At 37.9% G+C, this 21,485-nt stretch overlaps 1 protein-coding gene across 2 annotated transcripts in view; it reads right to left on the bottom strand.

Annotated features, from left to right (window-relative positions):
• Positions 1-7,263: 7,263 nt before the first annotated feature.
• The window catches only part of LOC145992752 (carotenoid isomerooxygenase-like), a 55,470-nt gene continuing 41,248 nt past the window's right edge, over positions 7,264-21,485 (bottom strand). For both annotated transcript variants that reach the window (XM_083129143.1, XM_083129150.1), the window contains exons 8-11: positions 17,612-17,788; positions 16,401-16,670; positions 9,367-9,465; positions 7,264-8,663 (exon numbers count right to left, since the gene is read on the bottom strand). In XM_083129143.1, the coding sequence (XP_082985269.1) occupies positions 8,490-8,663; positions 9,367-9,465; positions 16,401-16,670; positions 17,612-17,788 (720 nt within the window). In that variant the 3' untranslated portion in view covers positions 7,264-8,489. The remainder of the gene's footprint in view (positions 8,664-9,366; positions 9,466-16,400; positions 16,671-17,611; positions 17,789-21,485) is intronic.

Here is a 21,485-nt window from a genome sequence, read left to right as displayed (position 1 = left end):
CTCTGCAATACTGCCGATTTTCTCACTGTCTATGACATGAACAGTTCCGGCAGTTGAGGCAAGACTGGCACAGGAGATGCTGAGAGCCGGTCTTGCGTGGATTACTACATAGAACCCGCTGCAAACTTAACCTGTCGCGGGGCTTAGTCTGGCCATAAATACTGTTACACACTATTTTGTGAATAAATTGAATATGGTTTCAGATTTTTAAATGTTCTTTTAGTACGTTACACTTACATATATTACACTCAAATAGCACCAATCCCTTTTCAAAATGTACCCTTTTCGCCCTTACACAGGCTCGAAGTCTCCCTGGCCATGCATCTATTGCAGCATGGATCGTCTTGATGGGAAAGTCTGCCCTTGCTGCTGTCAAGGAGCGCTTTTAACTTTCAGTTATAGGGTGCCTCTTCTTGCAGACAGTCCCCTCTAGCTCTGGGCACAGTTTGTAATCCAAGGTACTGAGATCACGGCTATCAGATGGCCAATCAAAAGTTGAGATGAAATCGAGTACACTGGTCTCCAGTCACCGTCGTGTCATCCTTGCCTTATGAGCTGGGGCAGAATATTTCTTGAACATACAGGATTCATTGTGAAACATTGTTTGGTTTAACAGTGTCACGAGAGGGTCCAGGACACTTTCCACATACACTTTCCCACGCCTTTTAAGCCCTTTCCTCAAAAATGAGGCTTGGTGGAACTCTCATAGCTCACCCCGCACCAAATCATGGGCAGGCTGGTGGCATCTCTGATTTTTGGGAACTCTCTAGCAAACTTCTTGAGAGTTTGAAGCATGCACCCTTTCATTTTGGCGGTTAAAACTTTATTCAGTGGTGAACAATTTCTTATCAGTGAAGAGAATCCTGCAATGCCCATTGGCAACATACCGTTGCAGGAGCAGTCTCGATTTCAGTTCCCTCTGCTTCTTCACTTGTGTCATCAGGAAATTTCCAGTACTCCACCAGTAAGCTCCAATTCCAAGGTCTTCATTAAGTACCCTGAACATTGATTGATTGTTGTGAAATGTTCAGCTCCTGTGCCATTATCACTTTTGGCGGATGCGAGCCAGCACTGCATTAACGGCCGCAGCTGTTCATACTGTGTGAAGTAGACCAACTCTTGGGCGATCTTTCATGCTACCAGTATCAGTGAATCTCTGGATTGTCTGATACACAAACCTTTTGCTGATCTTTGGGATTTTTAGGGGCTGGAAAATGTCAGTGACTTCCCAACCATATGCAGAGCAATTATGGCTACTCTGTTTTCATATTCGCCCCACTCCATGCTAAGCACAAGAAGATACACGCTTGCTCTTTCACAGCTTAATACACAATGGTCAGGAGTGAACTTCAGCACAAGCTTGGTTCATGAGCCTGACTACCGGATCCAAGGCGAAAGTTTGTAATATTATTTATGGCCAGACTAGGTAGATGCTATATTTGTACTGAAACAATTTATCAAAAAAGAAAGGAATTTAATTGTCCACATTATTATTTTAGAATTTTGAAAAGGCATGTGACTGAGTAAAAAGACATAAATTATGGGAAGTTTTAGAACACTATGAAGTCCCAAAAAAATTTAGTAAATGCAATAAAGAGCCTTTGTGAATAAATAGATCATGGAAAAAAATGCAAGCCTTTGAAATAAATCAAGGACTAAGACAAGGATGTGGTCTCTCTCAATTATTATTTATTCTGTACTTTGATAAAATAATTCAGGAATGGAAATCTTCAAAGGAATATATATTGATGGAAATACAATACTACGAACAGTATTTTTTTTCGGATGACCAGATATTGATTGCAGCAAGTGAAGATGATCTACAAAGGTCTGTTTTCAAACTTTTATCAATTCTTACAAATTGTAACATGAAATTTTCAGAGAATAAAACAAAGTCAATGGCAATAAAATTCCTAGAGTGAAAATAGTGATAAAGGATGGAATAAGTGAACAGGTAACAGACTTTGTATATTTGGGAAGCCATATTTCACAGTTTGAATACCAAAAGAATCTTGACACAAATTTAATAAAATATAATAGATTAAATAGAATTTTGAAAAACAAACGAGAAAAGAATTAGATACCATAACATAATTTCAAAACTGGCTCTTCTATATGGTAGCAAATGCAGCAATATGATAAAAGGAATCCTGGTCTGGAAACACCTCATTAAAAAGTTCCAAGCTGAAATGTAGTTGAGGCTGTCCAAGACAGTGGAATAAGACAACTGAAAGATGTGACATGTAGATTTAATACAGACATTACCACAGCGTATTACTGTTAATCATGATTTTCGAAGTTTCTTCGAAAGTATGCTTTCGTTTTGGTTTTGGGAGTAGGGTGACCAACTCTCCCTTATTTTCCCCAAAACTCCCATATTAGAGCTAATTTTTTGGGATCATCCTGGCTCCCATAGTAAGAGAGGAGCCCTCGTATATTCATTAACAATCAATATCGTGGAATTAAATTCAATCTGATATCTTGTGAATTTGGCGATACTTCAAGTCGACTGCAAGATCTTGCTTGTTTAGTCTTCAGAGGGCGAAGTGACGTTATGTTGATTGATGCCTACTTCTGCAGCAGTATTGGACAAATACATATTAGGACTAAGAAACATGCAAATTTGTAAATTTTTATTCTGTATTGTGATCTGTATATAATATAAAATGTAAATTAAATCTTTTGTTTAATATTGTCCACTCCATGAACATTTACTGGATTGACGCTGTGCCGCTAAAAATGGGCAAAACTTGTCGTGACTACATTTCCCACAACTTCAATGCCGAAAGTTGGTCATGGAGAGAATATAAAATGATCAAAATTAGTATATTCTTTGTATATTTTTGGGGAAAGAGCTGGCAGACTATGAAGCCATTTTATCTATTGGTTTCTGCTATTAAGTCTTTCATGAAAACACGATAAAAGATCAAGGTGTGCAATTTAATACTTGGTACGGTCAATAAATAACCAGATTAATGCCGTGAAAAAGCTAAATAAAGTGAGAAGGGATATGTAGGCCAGGCTGGGGCATGTCACATGTCTGCGAGACGAGTTCCAAACCACGTTGCTACGAGGGTGAATCAAATATGAACGAGCCTTGTGCGGAAAAACAAAATTTATTGAAGGAAACAGAGACATTGCCACATCCTATTTTACTACATAGTCTCCGCCCTTAATGATACATTTTTCCCAACGTTGTGGTAGGTTCTTGATGCCGTTCTCGTAGAATGAAGCTGGGCGGGTAGCCAACCAGTTGCGCACAAAGGTTTCCACCTGATCGTTGGTCGCAAATCGCTCGCCCCCAAGTGCTTCTTTGAGGGGTCCGAACAGGTGAAAATCACATGGTGAAAGGTCTGGGCTGTACGGTGGATGCGGAAGCGGGCCCCAGTGCATTTCCACCAGTTTCTGCCGCGTAACACCTGCTTTATGGGGTCTGGCGTTGTCGTGGAGGAACAAGACCTGGTGGATGGGACAGCCTCATCGTTTGTGTCGATACTGCACCTTAACTTGATCCAGGAGGCTGCAGTAGTAGGGTGCGTTGATGGTCCGACGTTCGTGTAAGAAATCCACCTGTAGGATCCCCCTCCAGTCCCAAAACAAAGTGGCCAACACCTTTCTTCCTCCACTCCATGCTGACACGTTTCAATGCTGGGGTGTAATGATGCACCCATGTCTCGTCACAGGTAACGATGCGGTGCAAAAACGCTTCCCCTTCCACGTCAAAACGAGTGTGAAGCTGGCGAGCAATGCGAACTCGGTCATCTTTTTGAGCAACATTCAGCAGCTTGGGAACCCACCGAGCTGTGATTTTGCGGAAGCCCAAGTGCTTTGTGATGATTGATTGGACACTTCCATAGCTCACACCAAGTTCTGCCGCAATTTGCTTCACAGTGACTCGGCGATCCTGTTCAACAAGTTCATGAACACGAGCCATGTTGTCATTCGTCACACTGGTGCGAGCGGGGGTGCACTTCATTTGCAACACGTTCACGGCCTTGCTGGAATTCCTTACACCACACCTTCACTCTTGCCCATGAGAGGGTACCATTCCCAAACTGGGCCTGCAGTCTCCGGTAAATTTCGGCCAGTTTGACGTTTTCCTGGGTGAGGAACTTTATGATTATGCGTTGTGCAACACACTGGCACACTCTGCTCACTCATCGTGAGAGCTACTAAACGAAGCATGCGACACGCCGGCTGTTCTGGTTCCTGACTCACGACAGCCCCACCTACCGGCCGCACATGCCCAATCACACCCTGCTACTCATTCCGACGCTTAGCCAATCAAGGCTTGTTCATATTTGATTCACCCTCGTACCTACTTCTTGGGGAATTTGAGGGGCAGAAAGTGTCTTGACCCTTCCCCCCCACTCATCGCATCATTTGGCTGGGAACAATTTGATCATCCTCCATACATCCCCGATCTAGCACCCAGTGACTAGCACATGTTTCTACAACTGAAGAAGCATCTCGGAGGTCAGCGCCACGATGACAACGATAGCCTCAAAACGGCTGTGTTGCAGTGGCTGTCAACTCAGGCGGCAAACTTCTATGACGACGGAATACAAAAGCTTGTTCGATATGATAAGTGCCTTAATATTGGTGGCAATTATGTGGAAAAGTAGATAAAAGTGTGGTCTTTCATGTAACAATAAAATTGTTACAAAAAGTTTACTTGTTTTTTGTACATATCAAAATGGTGCTTACTTAAAAACTACGTCTCGTATTTCCAATAATTTAGTTAGCCTTCGAATCAGAATTTATGTGTTATCACAAAAAATGCAAATGTCAGTTTTTCTTTGTCCAGCAGTGTATTAATGGATTTGTCTATAAATGACGTTATTGCAGATCACTATGTATTATGTATCAAATGTGACTATTCTACTTTTTCCTCTCCTAGAAAAATAGCAGAAACAGTAACAAAACATTCCCATATTTTTAATAATAATCATATTATCAAACATGTAAAAGAGCTTTCCCTGTAACATAATTGCTATGGCTATCACTTGTAATCAAGAGGTTGAAGGTTCAATTCCTCATGGAGACACAAATTTAAACTGATTCGCCTATCTGAAAATAAAGTGAACTTAAAACTACTTAACTTTTATGACGTTTCCAAAATGATTTTGGCAACATATGCAGTTAATGTGAACACACAAGAAAAATACTTAATTTGTTTTACTCCACGAGAGGTTCAAGAATTTAAACGAAACTCCAAACATCTTGTTGACAGCTAATGTACCAACATATGCAAAAATCTGTTCCTTAAAAATGCATGCGAGAAAAATTAATGAAAACAGTCACGGGCAACTTGCCGAGCAGAACTTGCACAATACTTTTGCATCTAACTGTATTATGTACTCCCGTACCTTCCTGTTCATGCTCTACTGGTAGAAGGTGCAACAACTTCAGGGGTGTAAAGCAGCAAGCGGCCCTTATTTGTATTGCTTCGGGATCATCGGTCAAATTTTAATGAGACGAAGATTATTTTGTGCATTGCGTTTTTATCTTTACTACAGAGCATTCCCTGACATTCGCTACGAGACTCGGTGGCAAGCTGCCTGACATCAGCGCTTGTCTTTCCAGGTGAACGGGTCAGCGACAGTCGCTAGAGTCGGCTACTAAAATTACAGTTTTCATATTGTGTACCAACCTTGACTACAGAAGTTGTTGAAAATGATGTCCCTCTGCTGCAACACATTCCTGGCATCTCCCAAGAAAATTGGCATTTACACGTGCAAGTTCGTCTACTGTAATTCTCCTGATTTTTCGTACAATAGTCTCTTTTAACTCACGGATGGTGTGCGGATTGTCTTTGTATACTTTATTTCCCCATTTTTCTTTACACTTTCATTCAGAACTGACCTGTTACTCTAAACCTTTTTACGAGGTTTAATACAAAGGCTGTCACAGAGAAGGTGAGACAGATTTTTTCCTGGCCTGGCAACACTGCCTATGGTTTTGGCACTAGTCGCGTCGAGTGGGATGACGCATTCTGTTTCCGTAGCAAGTTGTCACATGTTGCGAAACCACGTTAGTGAGCAGCTGTGTTGATTTACGTGTAACGTGTTTTGTTTACCCCTCCAGGTTTTTGTGTATAACCTTGCTTTTCGCGATGAGTATTCAAGATGAACAGCGACATGCCATAAAATTTTGTTGGTGTTTAGGGAAAAGTGCTGCGGAAACATATGCAATGTTCCAACAGGCATATGCCGATCAAGACAGACTGCGTAGAGCCACAGTATTACCAAGGAGTCATTGAGACTCTGCGCCAGCACGTAGCAAAAAAGAGGCCACATTTGAAGAACTCCTTCATATTGCACCTTGCACCATGATTACGCACGCCCGCATAACGTGCAGACTTTTCAGGATTACGCGACGAAGAGAAAAATATAAATATTCCAGCACACAGCCCGGACCTTGCACCCTGCGATTTCTGGATATTTCAACTTTTAAAGGCCGCTTTACGTGGTTGTCATTTCATGACGAATAAAGAAGTGATCACCGCAGCGCAAGTTTTCTTCAGTTCGCTACCTGACGACGAATTTTCAAAGACATTCACAAAGTGGCAAGAGCGTATAGACGCTTGCTTAGCTGTCAATGGTGCCTATTTTGAAAAAGATGGATGTCTACTCGATATGGCTTTCTGAATAAAAAAATTGTGGTTTGTAATTTTTTTGTTTCATTTTAATGATTCTTGGAGGGGTCCATGTACATGCTTGTCTTTTAACTGCTACGCAGTCACGACTTTTTGATCTATTGTGCTCATTTTGGTCTCAATCGGCAGCTAATGAACCAAATTTTCACCCTAGTACATTTGCTAGCCAATGGAGGTGGTTGTTTTCCTATACAGGAATTAGTCTCACCTTCTCTGTGACAGCCTTTGTATAAGCGACTGTCGCGGACCCGTTCACCGGGAAAGACAAGCGCTGATGCCAGGCTGCTTGTTGCCGAGTCTCGTAGCGAATGTCAGGGAATGCTCTATATTATTATTATTGTATTTCAAAACACTAACTGGGCAACCTGGGGTGGTTCTGTGATTTCTTTGAGTATGTCCCTCTGTTACCCCTCTTCCCCCTGAAGGATATGTCTCCTTGCTTAGATAATCATTTCAAAATATAAAACTTTTGATTGAGGAATTTGGAGTGAAGGGGCAGAAAGTATATTACTCCCTGCAAGTTGGCACATAGGTTTAAAAGCTACATTTTCTTGTCTTTTTAGAGTAAGAATATATATAAGAATAAAAGACAGTTATTCAAAAATATTTTTTTATTATGAGCCTGCATACATACAGAAAAAAAAATGTACATTGAAATAAAATCAAGCAAGTCAAACTTCCATTCATGTGTAATCAAGAACTGACAACAATTAATATGATCAATTGGTCATACATTGTTACTCAGAAACATGTTCATAACATATCTCTTATAATTCCTTTCAATCTAGATATGTTTCCTAATAAAATCTTATAAATTATTTAAACTTTATCCTGAGTTTGAAACCTACCTGAATGTTATCTATTAGTGTGCAACAAATAAGGTTTTCTGTCTTAAGTGAGGCAGTGGTGTCATTTTCTGCCATGTTGATGTTGTGCTAGACTTTACAACATGCTTTCTTTCATTTCAAACATTTAACACTTGTATTAATGAAGGCGTAGTGTATTGTACTTTTTCATTTGCATATATAGTAACATTTTGCAATTATAATTTCCTTTATCTGGAGTTTGACAAGCTGTGACTTACACTTTCTTTCCCCTCTGACCCTTCAATTGTCTTAAAAAGAGGTATTCACCTGAGACATAGTGTTGCAATAGCTAAAGAGTAAAATAGAGGATGGTAGTCAAAGGGTGGTCAAAGTGAGAGTAGATTATCCCCCCTCCCCCACCCATCCAGCAAAATTTACAGAAAGTGGTCTCATTGTCACCATGTTAAACCATAGTGTCATCTCCTCAGCTAACCCGAAGGCTCGACCAAACATCCCCCAGCTAACATTTTCCACTTCAAGTGCTCCTCAAATAAAAATTGCATGCTACAAAAGCTTAGTTTCACTTCAAAAGGAATATATATAGGGATATACATAAAGAAACTGTCTGTTAAAGTATTGCATTGAGGCCTTATTGCTCGATTGTCTAACAGTTCGAACTGATGATGCTAGATGGCTTACAGAATTAACAGTTTCTTCGCTTGAGCGTACAACTCTCGAACAGGCAAATGTTCGGTATATGCTCTAAGCCCAATAACCATTATTCATCTGTGGTAGTGGGCCTTCAAATATTGATCGTGGAGTGAAAGAAGCAGTCAAATTGAAACTAAAGAGAACATAATCACCATCTCCATGTTAAAATGTAATTTAATCTATCTAACCAATACACAATACATTGAAATTATATTTAATAATCTATATATTCGAGCGTATCACAATCCAATGTTGGAGATTCGATTGCATATGAACGAGCGAAAATGGTCCCATGCAGTACTCTACTGTCTGCATTATTCAAGTGCAGCAAACCATCCATGCAAACACTTAGGGACAGGGCTGGGTGTTATAAACTCCACTCTTCCAATTTCTGCCCACGATCTGGCATCCAGGATAAGAACTCCTGCTTTGTTTTCCAGACCTTTTCCCCATGTCAGAGCAGAGACCACTACGCCATCATCTTCACTCTGCAAAAGAAAGGGTTTGTTCTTTAGACAGATTGTTACAAGATCACCCTTTCAACTGATGCCACTCGTCAAGCAAAAAACCATGTAGAATTTCAATTCAGTCCAAGAATGGAAAGGCGTGAAATTTTAAAGATTTTTAGGCTTTCTTTTAACAGTATTTGTCGTCAATGAAGGGATAAAAGCATCTAAAGTTTGGAATATTTCCCTAAAATCTATATTTTAGTCAGTTGTCAAACTCCTTCTTGGAGGACAAAAGCCCCTCCCTTCCCCAGCACCCCATTCAATCTGAGGTTCCAAGACTCTAGTTCCTGACCTATATCTCTGTAACTAATGGTGTTAAGCAGATAATCTTTTTTAGTCTTGATCCCCATTAGAAGGGCTACAAAAAATGTTTGTTTCACTTACCCTAATGTCAATGGTTTGGCCGTAATTCAAAAAATAATATTTAAAAAGAGTGATGTTTGTAGCACTTTATAAAAGTTTTTTAACCTTGTAATTTCTGAAATATTAAGCGACAGGAAATCGTTTGCAATAAAAGTTGTAGCTTAACAATATTAAAACAAACAAATTAAATGTATCAGAGGGATAATAACACATAAAAGATTATTGAAAATTTAAATTTTCACCCTCTAAAACATCATCACATTCACCAACTCAAAAATACTGTCTACTTTCCTGTACTGTGAAAGCAATGAACACTTACTTTTGGCTCAGGAGATGGTACAAAGACAGGCTCGCTACTATAGACATTGTCTTCACACCACGTAATGCATGTTCGCATTTCAGTGTCCACTTTCATCAACTGAAATATATTTAAAGTTGTATTACATGACAAAAATCAAACAAAAATATAACTTTCTATCAAAAAGTCACGATAAAAATTGTTATTTCTATTCTAAAGCTTATTTCCAGTCACATTCTCAACATCTTAGATCAGACTTGAACAACTTGCTTGCACTTGAGGAAGCTCTGTGAACTTCCCACTTGCACTTGAACCTCAAGGTCAGTAAGCAGCAGAGTAGGGGTGGGGGAGCCACTTGTGTCGAGAGGGAAAGTGTTCTACTTTCGTGCAACCACCTCTTTCTTCTTCTGCCATGGTTACAATGCCACAACACTGCACTGTTACTCACGAATCAGATGACGATAGGCTTACTCCTGCACAAACATGAAGTTCCTTCTAGGGTTGGACGATATCGGAAATTTGATATTGCGATATATATCATCACAGACGATACAATATGATATTTTTTGCCTATCGTGATATAGGCGATATATTGTCTCCATGAGATATATCACTGACATGATATATGTTGCTAAAATATCATGACAATAAATCACCAACATGGTATATATTGCAAAATATCATGATGATATATTGCCAAAATATCATGACAATATATCATCTAGTTGATATCGCCTGGATGATATTTTTCAAGATCGCAATATATCGTTTGGATGATATTTCGCCCAACACTAGTTCCATCTCCCACACCCTTCAATAGTGTGACAGTAAAACTTACCAGTCACGATGCCACTATCTTCGTAGTTATTCCATCCTGCTTCCAACTACTTACTTGGCATCATGAGAAGGCATGGATGAAACATTACCAGCACCACCTGCGAGTTTCTCCTTTACAGAAAAAATTTTACCTTTACGGGTTATTGGACCACCCCGAGAAACTGGGACAGCGGTACTCCATGGCAGTAGTGCTACAATAGTTTCCATATGCTTCATTTTTAGCAGATTCCTACCATCCCTGGCAAAAACCTTACTCTTCATGGTAGCATAACTTCGAAGACTAGAACTTTGACGATATCAAGAGTGAATGAATGAATGAGTTAAATTTGTGGGTGCGTCCGCAGTGTGTGTGCAATTTTGCACCCTTCATAGGAAAAATCATTTAAAACCCTTACCTTAAGAGTTAATACAGGTGTCAGACAGGTCAAAAGTGCAAGGTTATAAAGAGACAATCAACACATTAAAAACATACGGAAAGACTTCCTGAGAAACAGTGCAAGAGGCCCAGCCCACTCTTCTCAAAAAGCTAAAAACAATTTTTGTCAAAAAACTGTCATTGTCTCCCAACATGCATCATAAACAGTTGGGAAGATTAAAAGTTTGTCTTGGGAAAGTAAAATAGGCACATTCATTCAGAATATGGAGAACATATAAAATAACATGGCACATAGAAGGGTTCTGCTTGCAGCAAGTGACCATGGATGAAACAGCACAAACATGAAGAGAAATCAGGAAGAAAAAAAGAAAAAAACTTTACCAAAATCTCAAAACAAAGTAAGAATTTAAACATTATTTTTGCAATAATATTTTACAGCAACATGAAAAACTAGCATCCTGTCAAGGTACTAGTCAATATACTGGCAGGAAATAGCTTATAGGCAGAGTATGCCACACAAAGAAGAAGACGACGATAAGTCAAAATTACATTAAGTTTTTAACTTCCAATGTTCTCTCTACCTAGAACAAAAATTGAAATTTTATTTTGTTTCTCATGGAAGAATTATGGAATAAATATTAGCTGATATTGTACTTCAACGTATAGCTAACAAAAATATCACAATCAAGTCTTGCTGTTTTTTTATCTAAATTTTCAAATATTGTTGGCAGGAAAGGTCATTTGTGGTCACATATGTTTCCAATGCAATAGTTCATCTTTAGATAATACCAAGATTCAAACAACTAATTATGTAAAACAAGGAAATTATATTTAAAAAAAATATCTTTGTGTTAGTTTGGTAAAATTCAAAGTATTACTTACATGAAATTTTGAAATTCCGTATTTTCGCGTTGCACAATTTAATGGTTAAATCCTATTAATTTCAAAGACATCTTCATTCACTAAGGATAGGGCATCTGGAGCGGAGATGGTACTGAGTCATTGCTTTGTTTGTTCCTGGATGGCGGTAGTTGCAATTCCTCCTGTTCGGCAGAACTGGCATGTGTATCTTGGTTTTCATCGTCTGCTGTGTGTTTTGTTTCCTGTTTTCAGGAATTGCACCGCACCGAGCAGCACGGCCCAGCCCCCCCCCCCCAACCACCACCTGGCAGCACACAAGACTATTAGAAGAAGAAGGCTGGGGCCATACCTGATCATGCGGTCCTTGATGAAAGCATGACATCACTCGGCAGACAGATCGCTCTGCGGCCTGGTTTCGCAGTGGAATCAAAGCACTAATTATGAACAAAAAGTACCCCTCGTTATGCCCAGAAGCTAGTTGGGACTGAATATACAGATTCACTTAGGATCCGAGATAATGTATGTCTTCAGAATTGGATTACACAGCTATTACAACTTGTATTGCAGCGGTAGTTTTTAGGTTGTCACATTTCTCTGTGAAACCTAAAGTTTCACGTAAAATTTAAGTTAATATGCCTGGTTGTGTGTTTTGTTACACAAATAACGATTGAAAGCAAAAGTTATGGATATGTAGAAAATGTAAAAAAAACAACAACTTATCTATTGCTCGCATTTAGGAGCGGGGGAGGAGCTGTTTTCACTTTAACTTCTTCAATTTGGTAGCTTTGCTTCGACTATTGATAGTTATATCTTCACTAATGCTGCTTATTAGGATTCCAGTTCAGAGTCTTATAAATCTTTGAACTACACTAGGAGGAATGTGAGGAAGTTCAACAACACTTTAAACAAGATTTGATTTTGAACTTTTAAGGACATACTGAATAAAGTGGGAGGAGGTCACTTTCTTTACATCTGCAAAAAATTAATCAGTAGGTTGTGAAATAGGGGTGTCCACAGGCAGGTTTGTGAAAGCTGGCTGCATCAACTTAACTTTTGTGTGTGGGGGGGGGGGTGAAGGGGGGATTGTGATGAAAATTTGACTGAATAAACAATAGAGCAATGGAGGATGGAAGTTGATTGCGTTGTCATTTAAGCATCACTGCTATATAAATAGCAAGTTGTGTATTCCCAAGGGAATTATAACAGTTACTATGATTTATTAGTGTTGTTCATGAGACTAGTCACGAGAAGAGATGAAATTTTCACTACATGAGATGAGACAGACCCAAGTGTTGTATTGCCACGTGAATTGTAGGTGGGGATTGCATTTGGCATGGGAAGTTTCCAAATCTAGTAACGTTTGATTGATTGAATTGTTGTTTTAAGTCCACTTTATGCACAGAAAGACTAATCGCAACTTGACCTATAGTTTTACCACTATGTGTCTTCACTGGCTATCGAACCCAGGACCCAACTCTAGTAAGGAATTGAGCACTAGGTTGGGAGATATCCAAGTCTTGAGTATCACTATTGCGCTTAGACTATTGTGGGAATGTTGGTGTGATGATTGAGAATTAAATTATTTGGGAGGTCGATATTCAACTCTTCAATACTAACAGTGACTCTAAAATTGACATGGAAACTTTGGTGGGGGACTGGATATTAAATTGGGGAGAAGGGAATATGAAACTCCGATCTTACATGGTCAATTGGTTTCTGTAATGTAGCAGGGTCGAATATTAAATTTTGACAGGAAAAAATTTAGCGATTTGGAATAAAATTGGTATACTGATTCGCTATTTTCCTAAATTACAGACCCCATTAAGATCTGTTTTTGCAGACCACCCTCCCACCCAAAACTGAACACGATATATTCTCGTGAGAATCTTTATTATAAATTACAATATTCATTATTTATTCTAATAATTGTAACCCAATTGAAGTGTATGGTAGCCTGATGTTGTGTAATAAGACTACTGGTATTGCAATTCACTAGCAAGTCTCGTTATGTGTGTTCAGTTCGTTCAGTTATATATAATTATGATTCCCCGTTTTCTTTCTCGTCGCAGATCACAACTCGTCGCAACACTTCACACTGAAGGCCTTAAAAACTGCAATTCTTCACTACCAACAATCCACAAATACAAGAAAAAAGGAGCGAAAAGAACAAAACAGATCAGCCTTTCAAAACATTTAACAAGTTTCTTTCCGTATTGGGTAAAGGCTCATCTGGGTTTTGTCCGCCGATGACATCACACCCATGCCAGTCACTAAAAGAGGCATGTCTGACCCCAGCCTTTCCTTCTAGTAGTCTTGGACAGCACCACCTGACACCTGACAAACAAAACACATAGCAGACGATGCAAACCAAGATACACACGCCAGCACTGCCGAACGGGAGACATTGCAACTACCGCCACCCGGGAAGAAACAAATCAGTGACGTGGTACCATCTATGCTCCAGATGCAGTACCCTTAGTTTAATAGGTTTTAACCATTAAATTGTGCAATAATGCAGAAATACTTACTTACTGGTCGGCGCTACAGTCCATGTAGGTCCTTGGCCTTCCTGACTACCTCTCTCCATTCATCTCGATCCTCTGCTTTTCTTCTCCATCCTTTAACTCCTAATCTTCTTACGTCCTCTATCCATCTTTTCCTGTTCCTACCTCTTCTCCTTCTCCCTTCCAGTTTTCCACTGAATATTTTGACAACCCGTGCTTCTTCCATCCTCTGAACATGCCCAGCCCATTGTATTCTACCCTGTTTGATCTTCACTACAATATCTGGCTGGTTAAACAATTCCTGTACTTCCATATTTGTTCTCATTCTCCATCCCTCTTTATCTCTTACCGCTCTAAATATCCTTCTCAGTATTTTCCTTTCCCACCTTGACAACCAATCTTCCTCTCTTACCGACATCACCCAACTTTCTGAACCATACATTACTATGAGTCTTAATATTGTTGTATATATATTTTAATTTTTATGTTCCTACTAACAGTCTTAGATTTAAACACATTTTGCAAAGAAAAATAGCATCGATTTCCACTTGTTATCCTTTCCTGTATTTCTGTAGCTGTCTTGTTATCTGCTGTTATTATTGAGCCCAAATATTTAAAGGCTTCCACCCTTTCATATTCTTTTTCATTTATTCTTATGTAAGGATCTCTTCTGCCTCTTTCTGGATTACCCATCTTCATATATTTTGTTTTATTTGTGTTCACTTCCAGTCCTAGTTCTTGAGCTTTCTCTTCTAATACTTGATAACTCTCTTCCATAGCTTGCTTATTCCTTGCTATTAAAGCTACATCATCTGCATATGCTACTATTTGTGTTAGTCTATTTAATATTGTTCCTCCAGGGTTGATTGGTAGTTGTCGGATTACTTTCTCCAATGCTAAATTAAATAGTATTGTAGAAAGTAAATCTCCCTGTCTCAGTCCTTTCTCTACTTTAAACACGTTTGTCACTTCCTGTTCTACTCTGACTTTACATTCTGTTATTTTCATTGTCATTTTTGTCAGTCTTATCAATTTCCTTGGGATTCCAAACTCTTTCATTATACTGTAGATCTTATTTCTTTCCAAGCTGTCGTATGCTTGTTTAAAATTGACATATAGTTGGTGAAGTTCTTTTTTATACTCATAGAACTTCTCCAACACTTGACGCAGTAAAAATATCTGGTCCAACCTGGAGTGATTTTTTCTAAATCCTGCTTGGTAATCTCCCATGATTCTTTCCATCCAATCTTCCAATCGTGTTGCTAAAATTTTACCAGAAATACGGAACATCAAAATTTCATGTAAGTAAATTTAAGCAGCGTTTATCACATCCATCAGGAATTCAAAGTATTAATTTATTGAAATATACAATCAGTGGCATATTCTGAAAATTTTGACCTGGTTTACAGCAACAATTCTTATTTATTGTATATACAATTGAACCTGAGCTATACACATGTCAAGGTGAAGAGAAAATAATTCGTTTAACTGAGAATTACTTACAAATCAGATTTAGATACCATATCATATCATTATTAAAATACTGTAATTGTATCTATTTTTAGGAACAAGATACAAGGTTATTTCGGGTAAATTAACGAATCTAAAAGTTTGATTCTTAAATACATTACATTTGGCACTTTATTAGTTTTATGGGAATTAATGTCCATTTCCTGTATACATTTTACTCTCTGGTCAAATGTGTAACATTTCCTCTTTCTGTTCCCCATGGTGAACCTCTAGCAACTGAAAACGTCCACTAAAGACACTGTTATGTTTCTATTATGGAACAGGGTAAACATCAGCTATCGGCATCTTTTTAACGTGTACACTTTCGTAACTAGATTACTTACAGAAGAAAATGCATCTCATGTTCTGAAAAACTGACGCAAATCTTTCTCCTCTGATTTCATGTCGCATCTCCTTGACTTCTCTGTTCTCCACTCGTCTTTCTGGCAACTTGAGACAGATCACCGCCATTTCCGTCTGTCGTATTTTATATTTGAAACTTGCCTTCTGTTCTTGTAATGACAATAAATATATACTTCTGTGACATTGTTGTAGCTTGGTTATGTACAAATCAAGTGTATTTTATGAAAGTTAGTACGCATTACACCAAATTACTTATAAATGCATTACGTACAAATAACGTTTAATTAACACGCTTTTAAATTATATTTTGCAGGGACCTACAGTAATTTACGTATAAAACAGGATTACATAGAACGGAGTTACGTAGATAGCAGTCTCAACTGCATCTATTAATAGATATAATAGAAATAAAACATGCAAGTGAAACAAAACAGAAGTCACAACAATTTCAAATTTTCTGCCGGTTTCCAAGTGTATGGAAAAAGTTAGTTACCATGTAATATGACAGAACAAGCCACTTATACAATGAAAACAAATTACTGTAAATATTCTGAAAATGTTGAACAACTGAAAATATATTTCTTTAAAAGTTAAAGATAACTTACTATTCCAGGATTAACTGCATCTACATCTGAGGACATAGCATAAAAATATCTATAATTCTTCCCACAATAGCTTTCATAATATACTCGAGGAATCTCACAGCCAATGTCACAGAGGATTTCTGGAGTAACAAAAGGCTTATCTTTTGTTCCCACTGACTTCTTAATGTCATCTTCAGACCCAAAAGCACCACACTGAGTAGAAAGAGGCAGCATAAATCTCAACGGTCTGCCACGAAACATTTCTGCATAATTGGGGTTGGAGTGTGCCGACTGAAATAAGACAAAAATATTTTAACAGTTTCATGCCGAGCGACAGCGGAGCCACAATTTTACTTTACTAGATTATTTCCTTCTTGGATATAAATTTTCCCACATTATAAGTTCTTCAAAAATGTAAAATCGAGGTTTTACTGTAACATTAAAGGGAAGCTGACTGACAGAATTGCAAACAATGTACATTTTATATTGAAAACTGTACCTTTAGTGGTAGAGAACTATAACTCCAAAAAGTACAGCTTCTCTCAATACGAGGGTCATCCAGAGAAAAAAGGACCTTTTTGTGTAACAAACAAATGAAAAATGATGTATGCAAAAAATTTATGGTACAAACACAACACGCTATGATAAGTGTTTGAATGGGTATGGCGAATGTGTGGTTGTACGTAGTTTCCGTACCATAATTTTTTTGCTCACATTGTTTGGTGTTTTATACCAAAATGTTAATTTTTTTCTGAATGATCCTCGTATAATGACTGCTGATGCACAGAAAAATTAAAATACTTGGATTAAAGACATGGGACACTAAAGAAAAAAACAACAGCTCCTAATTTTTTGAAAGATAAGTTTTGAGGAAGAAATTTGGGCCAAATAAGGTGAATAAGGAAATGTATATTCGAAAAAGAAATAGTAAAGTGGATATATTGATAAAACAAAGGAATATAGTAAGAGAAGTAAAATCTCGAAGGATAGTTTGGTTAGGCCATATTGAAAGGATGGAGGAAGCTCGAACAGTTAAAAGAATAACAAAATGCATCTAGTTTAAGAGGAAGACCAAAAAAGAAATGGGAAGCTAACGTAGAAGAAGATTTGAGGAGAATGAAAGTTAGAAATTGGAGACAACAAGCAAAAGAGAGAAAGCAGTGACAGAATATTATTGAGCTGGACAAAAATCGCAGAGTTGTAGCACCGGATAAAGAAGCTGTTTCCCTTACCTTCATAGCCTCAACATACATGAGATCCAGCGCTGAAGAATCCTTGTAGCAGCAAATGTCAACAATTACTTCACTGTGATTTTCGTAGCAGTTGATTATGTGAAGGAAGAAGAAGGCTCTTGCTCTGTACGATGCTACACGAGATCCATCTTGTCTAGACAGAAGGTGTATCTCTGTCTGGAAATTAAAGGAAATAGAAGATAATTGCTATTACAAAGAAGCAAGAAGCAACATTGGGTCTGAATTTGATTTTTCAAATAAGGTAATACATCTATAATTGCATTGTGAGAACATTACCAAAGCATTTTACACACATTAATGGTCAAGTAGGTTGAGATCTTGACCAATGCTATCCCTCTTCATGGTCCCAGCTCAACCAAGATGAGAACACCCCTGGGAAGTTCACAAATTAAAGTGAACAGTCTTTTGTTTTCCCCTCTCACTTCACCTTCGCTTGTGACCAAGTGCTTCCATGTTGCAAATATGTTAAACTCTCCTGCCTTTCAACATATAGTATGCAAATTGGTGAAATATAATCAACAGTTATAAATTACGAACTTTATTTGCAATTGAGCCACTCTGGCTTAAAATGGGAAAATTTGCATCTATGTAATTTTGGAGAAACATATACAGTTCTCCTAGCTTATTAGAATCATAAGACCCCGGATTTTTATGAAATATCGAAGTACAAAATATGTACATATATTTGTAACAATAATTGATAAAATATGCACCTAAATATGTGTTATGAATAGGATATGTGGTTAAGTATGTAGTATGAAAGAATATGTAATATTAATAATAATTGAGTATCCAAGCAATTTCAAGAATTCTGCTAGATATTTTTTTAATATTTGAACATATTCAACATTATTTTAAGAGCATAAGTTGTTCAAATTAAAATGTGTATCAAATTTATAAACTCAAAAAAGCACAGCAACATGTACATAGCTGTATTTAAGAAACTAATTTTGACAACTATTAATTACTTTTCACATTCCAAAAGCTCTTTGTAACTTTCGAAACAAATTGTAAAAAAAAAAGTCAACAGAAAGAACAATCAAATAAAAATACATGAACTCATAACTTAGACAAACTTGAAATCGCAATGACTGATAAGATCATGAGCTTTGATGCCATCAACCTGTATCCGAGTGTTCCCAGAGATAAAGCCGCGGACTGCCTGCAAAGGTGGTTAATGGAAAAAGGGGTAAATGTCTATATTGTATGGGAATATGTAAGGTGGTTCCGCCTATGCACCGGGTACAATTATTTTTGTTTTAATGGAAAGACTTACATACAATTTCCGGAATATTGAAGTATTTTTTTACATTATATAGAGAGCGCGGCCTTGAACCAAACGAAGAATGAGATCAAATTTTTCGGAACATATGTCGACGACATTTTGATTATTGGGGAGGACAAGAGTTTAGTGAGAATGTTTAATATATTGGGGAACAAGAGGGATGTATTACATTTACTAAGGAAGAAATGAAAGATAACAAGATAAACTTTTTGGATCCTTGGATTTATAAAAAAGAAAAGGGCATAAGGACTGGAATTTTCCACAAAGCCTTATCCGGGGAGCTGTACATTAATAATGAATCTGCACACGCAAGGAGAACTATAAGTAATGTTCTTCTATACTTCTTTGTAAGGGCAATAACGTTATGTAACCATAAGGATGAACTGAAAAAAGAGGAAAATTGGATCATGAGGGTGGGTAAAAAGAATGGATATAAAGAGGCTTATTTGAGAAGGAACTTAAATAGAGCATGCAACATTTGCGAAAAAGAGTTGGAGTGTATGAGTAAAGAGAGAGACACGGAAGGAGGCAAGGGGAAAGAGAAGGATGAAGGCATGAAGGAATCCCATATTTCAAAGGGGTCTTGGAGAGAGTTGAAAAATTAGCAAGGGAATATGGAATCAATTATAGGATGAAGACTCTGAGAACTATAGAAAATCATTTCACTGAGTACAAGAAAGATGGAAAAGACAGAGAAAAAGAGGGGGGAAAGAAAGGGATATACAGTATTAAATGTGAGTGCAATAAGGAATATATCGGACAAACAGGTAGGAGTATGGATATAAGATGGAGAGAGCATGACAAGGACATAAGGGAGGGAGTTCCTAGAACAGGGCTGTCTGAAGAGGGACATGAAATTAAGAAACGGGAGGTCCTTCAGAAAGGAAATAAAAAAAATTAGTAGGAATGTATATGAGGCTTCCTACATTTGCAAGGATAGGGATAATAAATTGAACAGGGAGGATGGAAATGTGGACGAGATTTGGATTGGGAAGTTTAAAAGATGGGAAAAGTGCGAGTACAAAAAATAGGTTTTCATGTTACCCCGGATGTAATAAGCAAGGCTCAGGAAACACGAGACTTTGAATACGACGTGACATAAGTGGGAAGGGGAAATGTAGAGGAAGTATGTAAGAGGGGAGCGGAAAGTGGTCAACTTCCTGCATTCGGCGAGAAGGCATTCTGAAGTTGCCTTGGGGAAGTGAAATGTTGTGCACCTTTTTAACTTGAAATGCTTCTTTTAGATTGATTTTTTAACGTTTGTGATTTTAAATAGTAGCATGGGAATGACAGTTTTAACAGGTTATGGCAAGTTTTCTAAATTCCTCCTTTACCAGTCATACCTATATCCTCTTTCTTGGCTTTTGAATCGACTTGACGTGGCTATGGAGTCTTTTCGATAGTCAAAATAGAACCTGATGAAGGGAACAGTGATTTCCCGAAACATTGTTTGGAAATAATATATACTCACCAATCGTAAGTACAATAAGTTTTAGTATTTTTAAATATTATTTAAGAATACGTGTCATTCCAAAAATACATAGCTATTCTTGTACTTTTGCACAAGGGAACATATTGTGGAACTTGCTATGCACACAAAAATAGCTTTCATGTCCACCGATGCCAAGATTCTAAATGTTTTGCCTAAACATAAAAGCAAAATGAAAATATGTAACCAGAAGAAGGATTGGGGTGGACGGGGGGAGAGAAACTCCAGCAACTTTTGATAAATAACAGTTCCTTCTTGTTTTCTTCATCAGCCTGTGTTTTGACTTGGCATTCAATTTTAGGTGACCATAAGAACTATACAACTCATAGATTTGAAAATATGACATAACATGAGTTACAACTTATCTTTATCATGTTTCAGAGTTTGAAAATATAGGAAAAAAGATCAAGATAGGAAAAAATCACCGAAATATCTTGTTTTATGTGAAGTAAACTAGCAAATATGTAAAATATGTAATATCATGGCAAATATGTAAAAAAATGTTACATAAAACTTATGCAAAAGTTTTAGTTATGTAATTCGTTGACATTTGCCTGTTTAAGGCATGTATCTAGAAAGGGATAGAATGTGTAATTACATACAAATCCGGGCTCTAATCACAAAACTTCATACTGAATGAATCCATTCATTTTCAGCGAACAAAAAGATGTAACCAGTTTCAGTAGGTTTCATCATGGCATTGCAGTCTAAGGCACTGTGCTTTGGTCTCCGACTGCAGCATGGCATGGGTTTGAGTCAGCCTGGATTTTCGGCCTGTGTATAGGATGGGTGGAAACCCACCATCGTGAGGAATTTGGGGAGCTACAAGTGAGTAGCGTAACCCAGTCTTGGAACTCAGAACGGCTGAGGGTTCGAAGTGCTGACCCCACGTCACCCCATTACCGGTTGAAGATCTCAACACCTCTAGGTAGGATTGTGGGAGCGAGACTGGCAGTCGGTACATAGGCCAAGGCCATTCGAGGCCTGTTGCTCCATGGATTATGAGACCGGTAGTCACCCACCATCATGATGAAATTAAGGAGTTACAAATGAGTAGTGTAACCCGGTTCAGAAATCTA

Source organism: Lepisma saccharinum, chromosome 1, assembly GCF_977018435.1.
Source record: "Lepisma saccharinum chromosome 1, izLepSacc3.1, whole genome shotgun sequence".
In the NCBI taxonomy this organism is placed as follows: domain Eukaryota; kingdom Metazoa; phylum Arthropoda; class Insecta; order Zygentoma; family Lepismatidae; genus Lepisma; species Lepisma saccharinum.
This window is presented reverse-complemented; position numbering and strand designations above follow the sequence as displayed.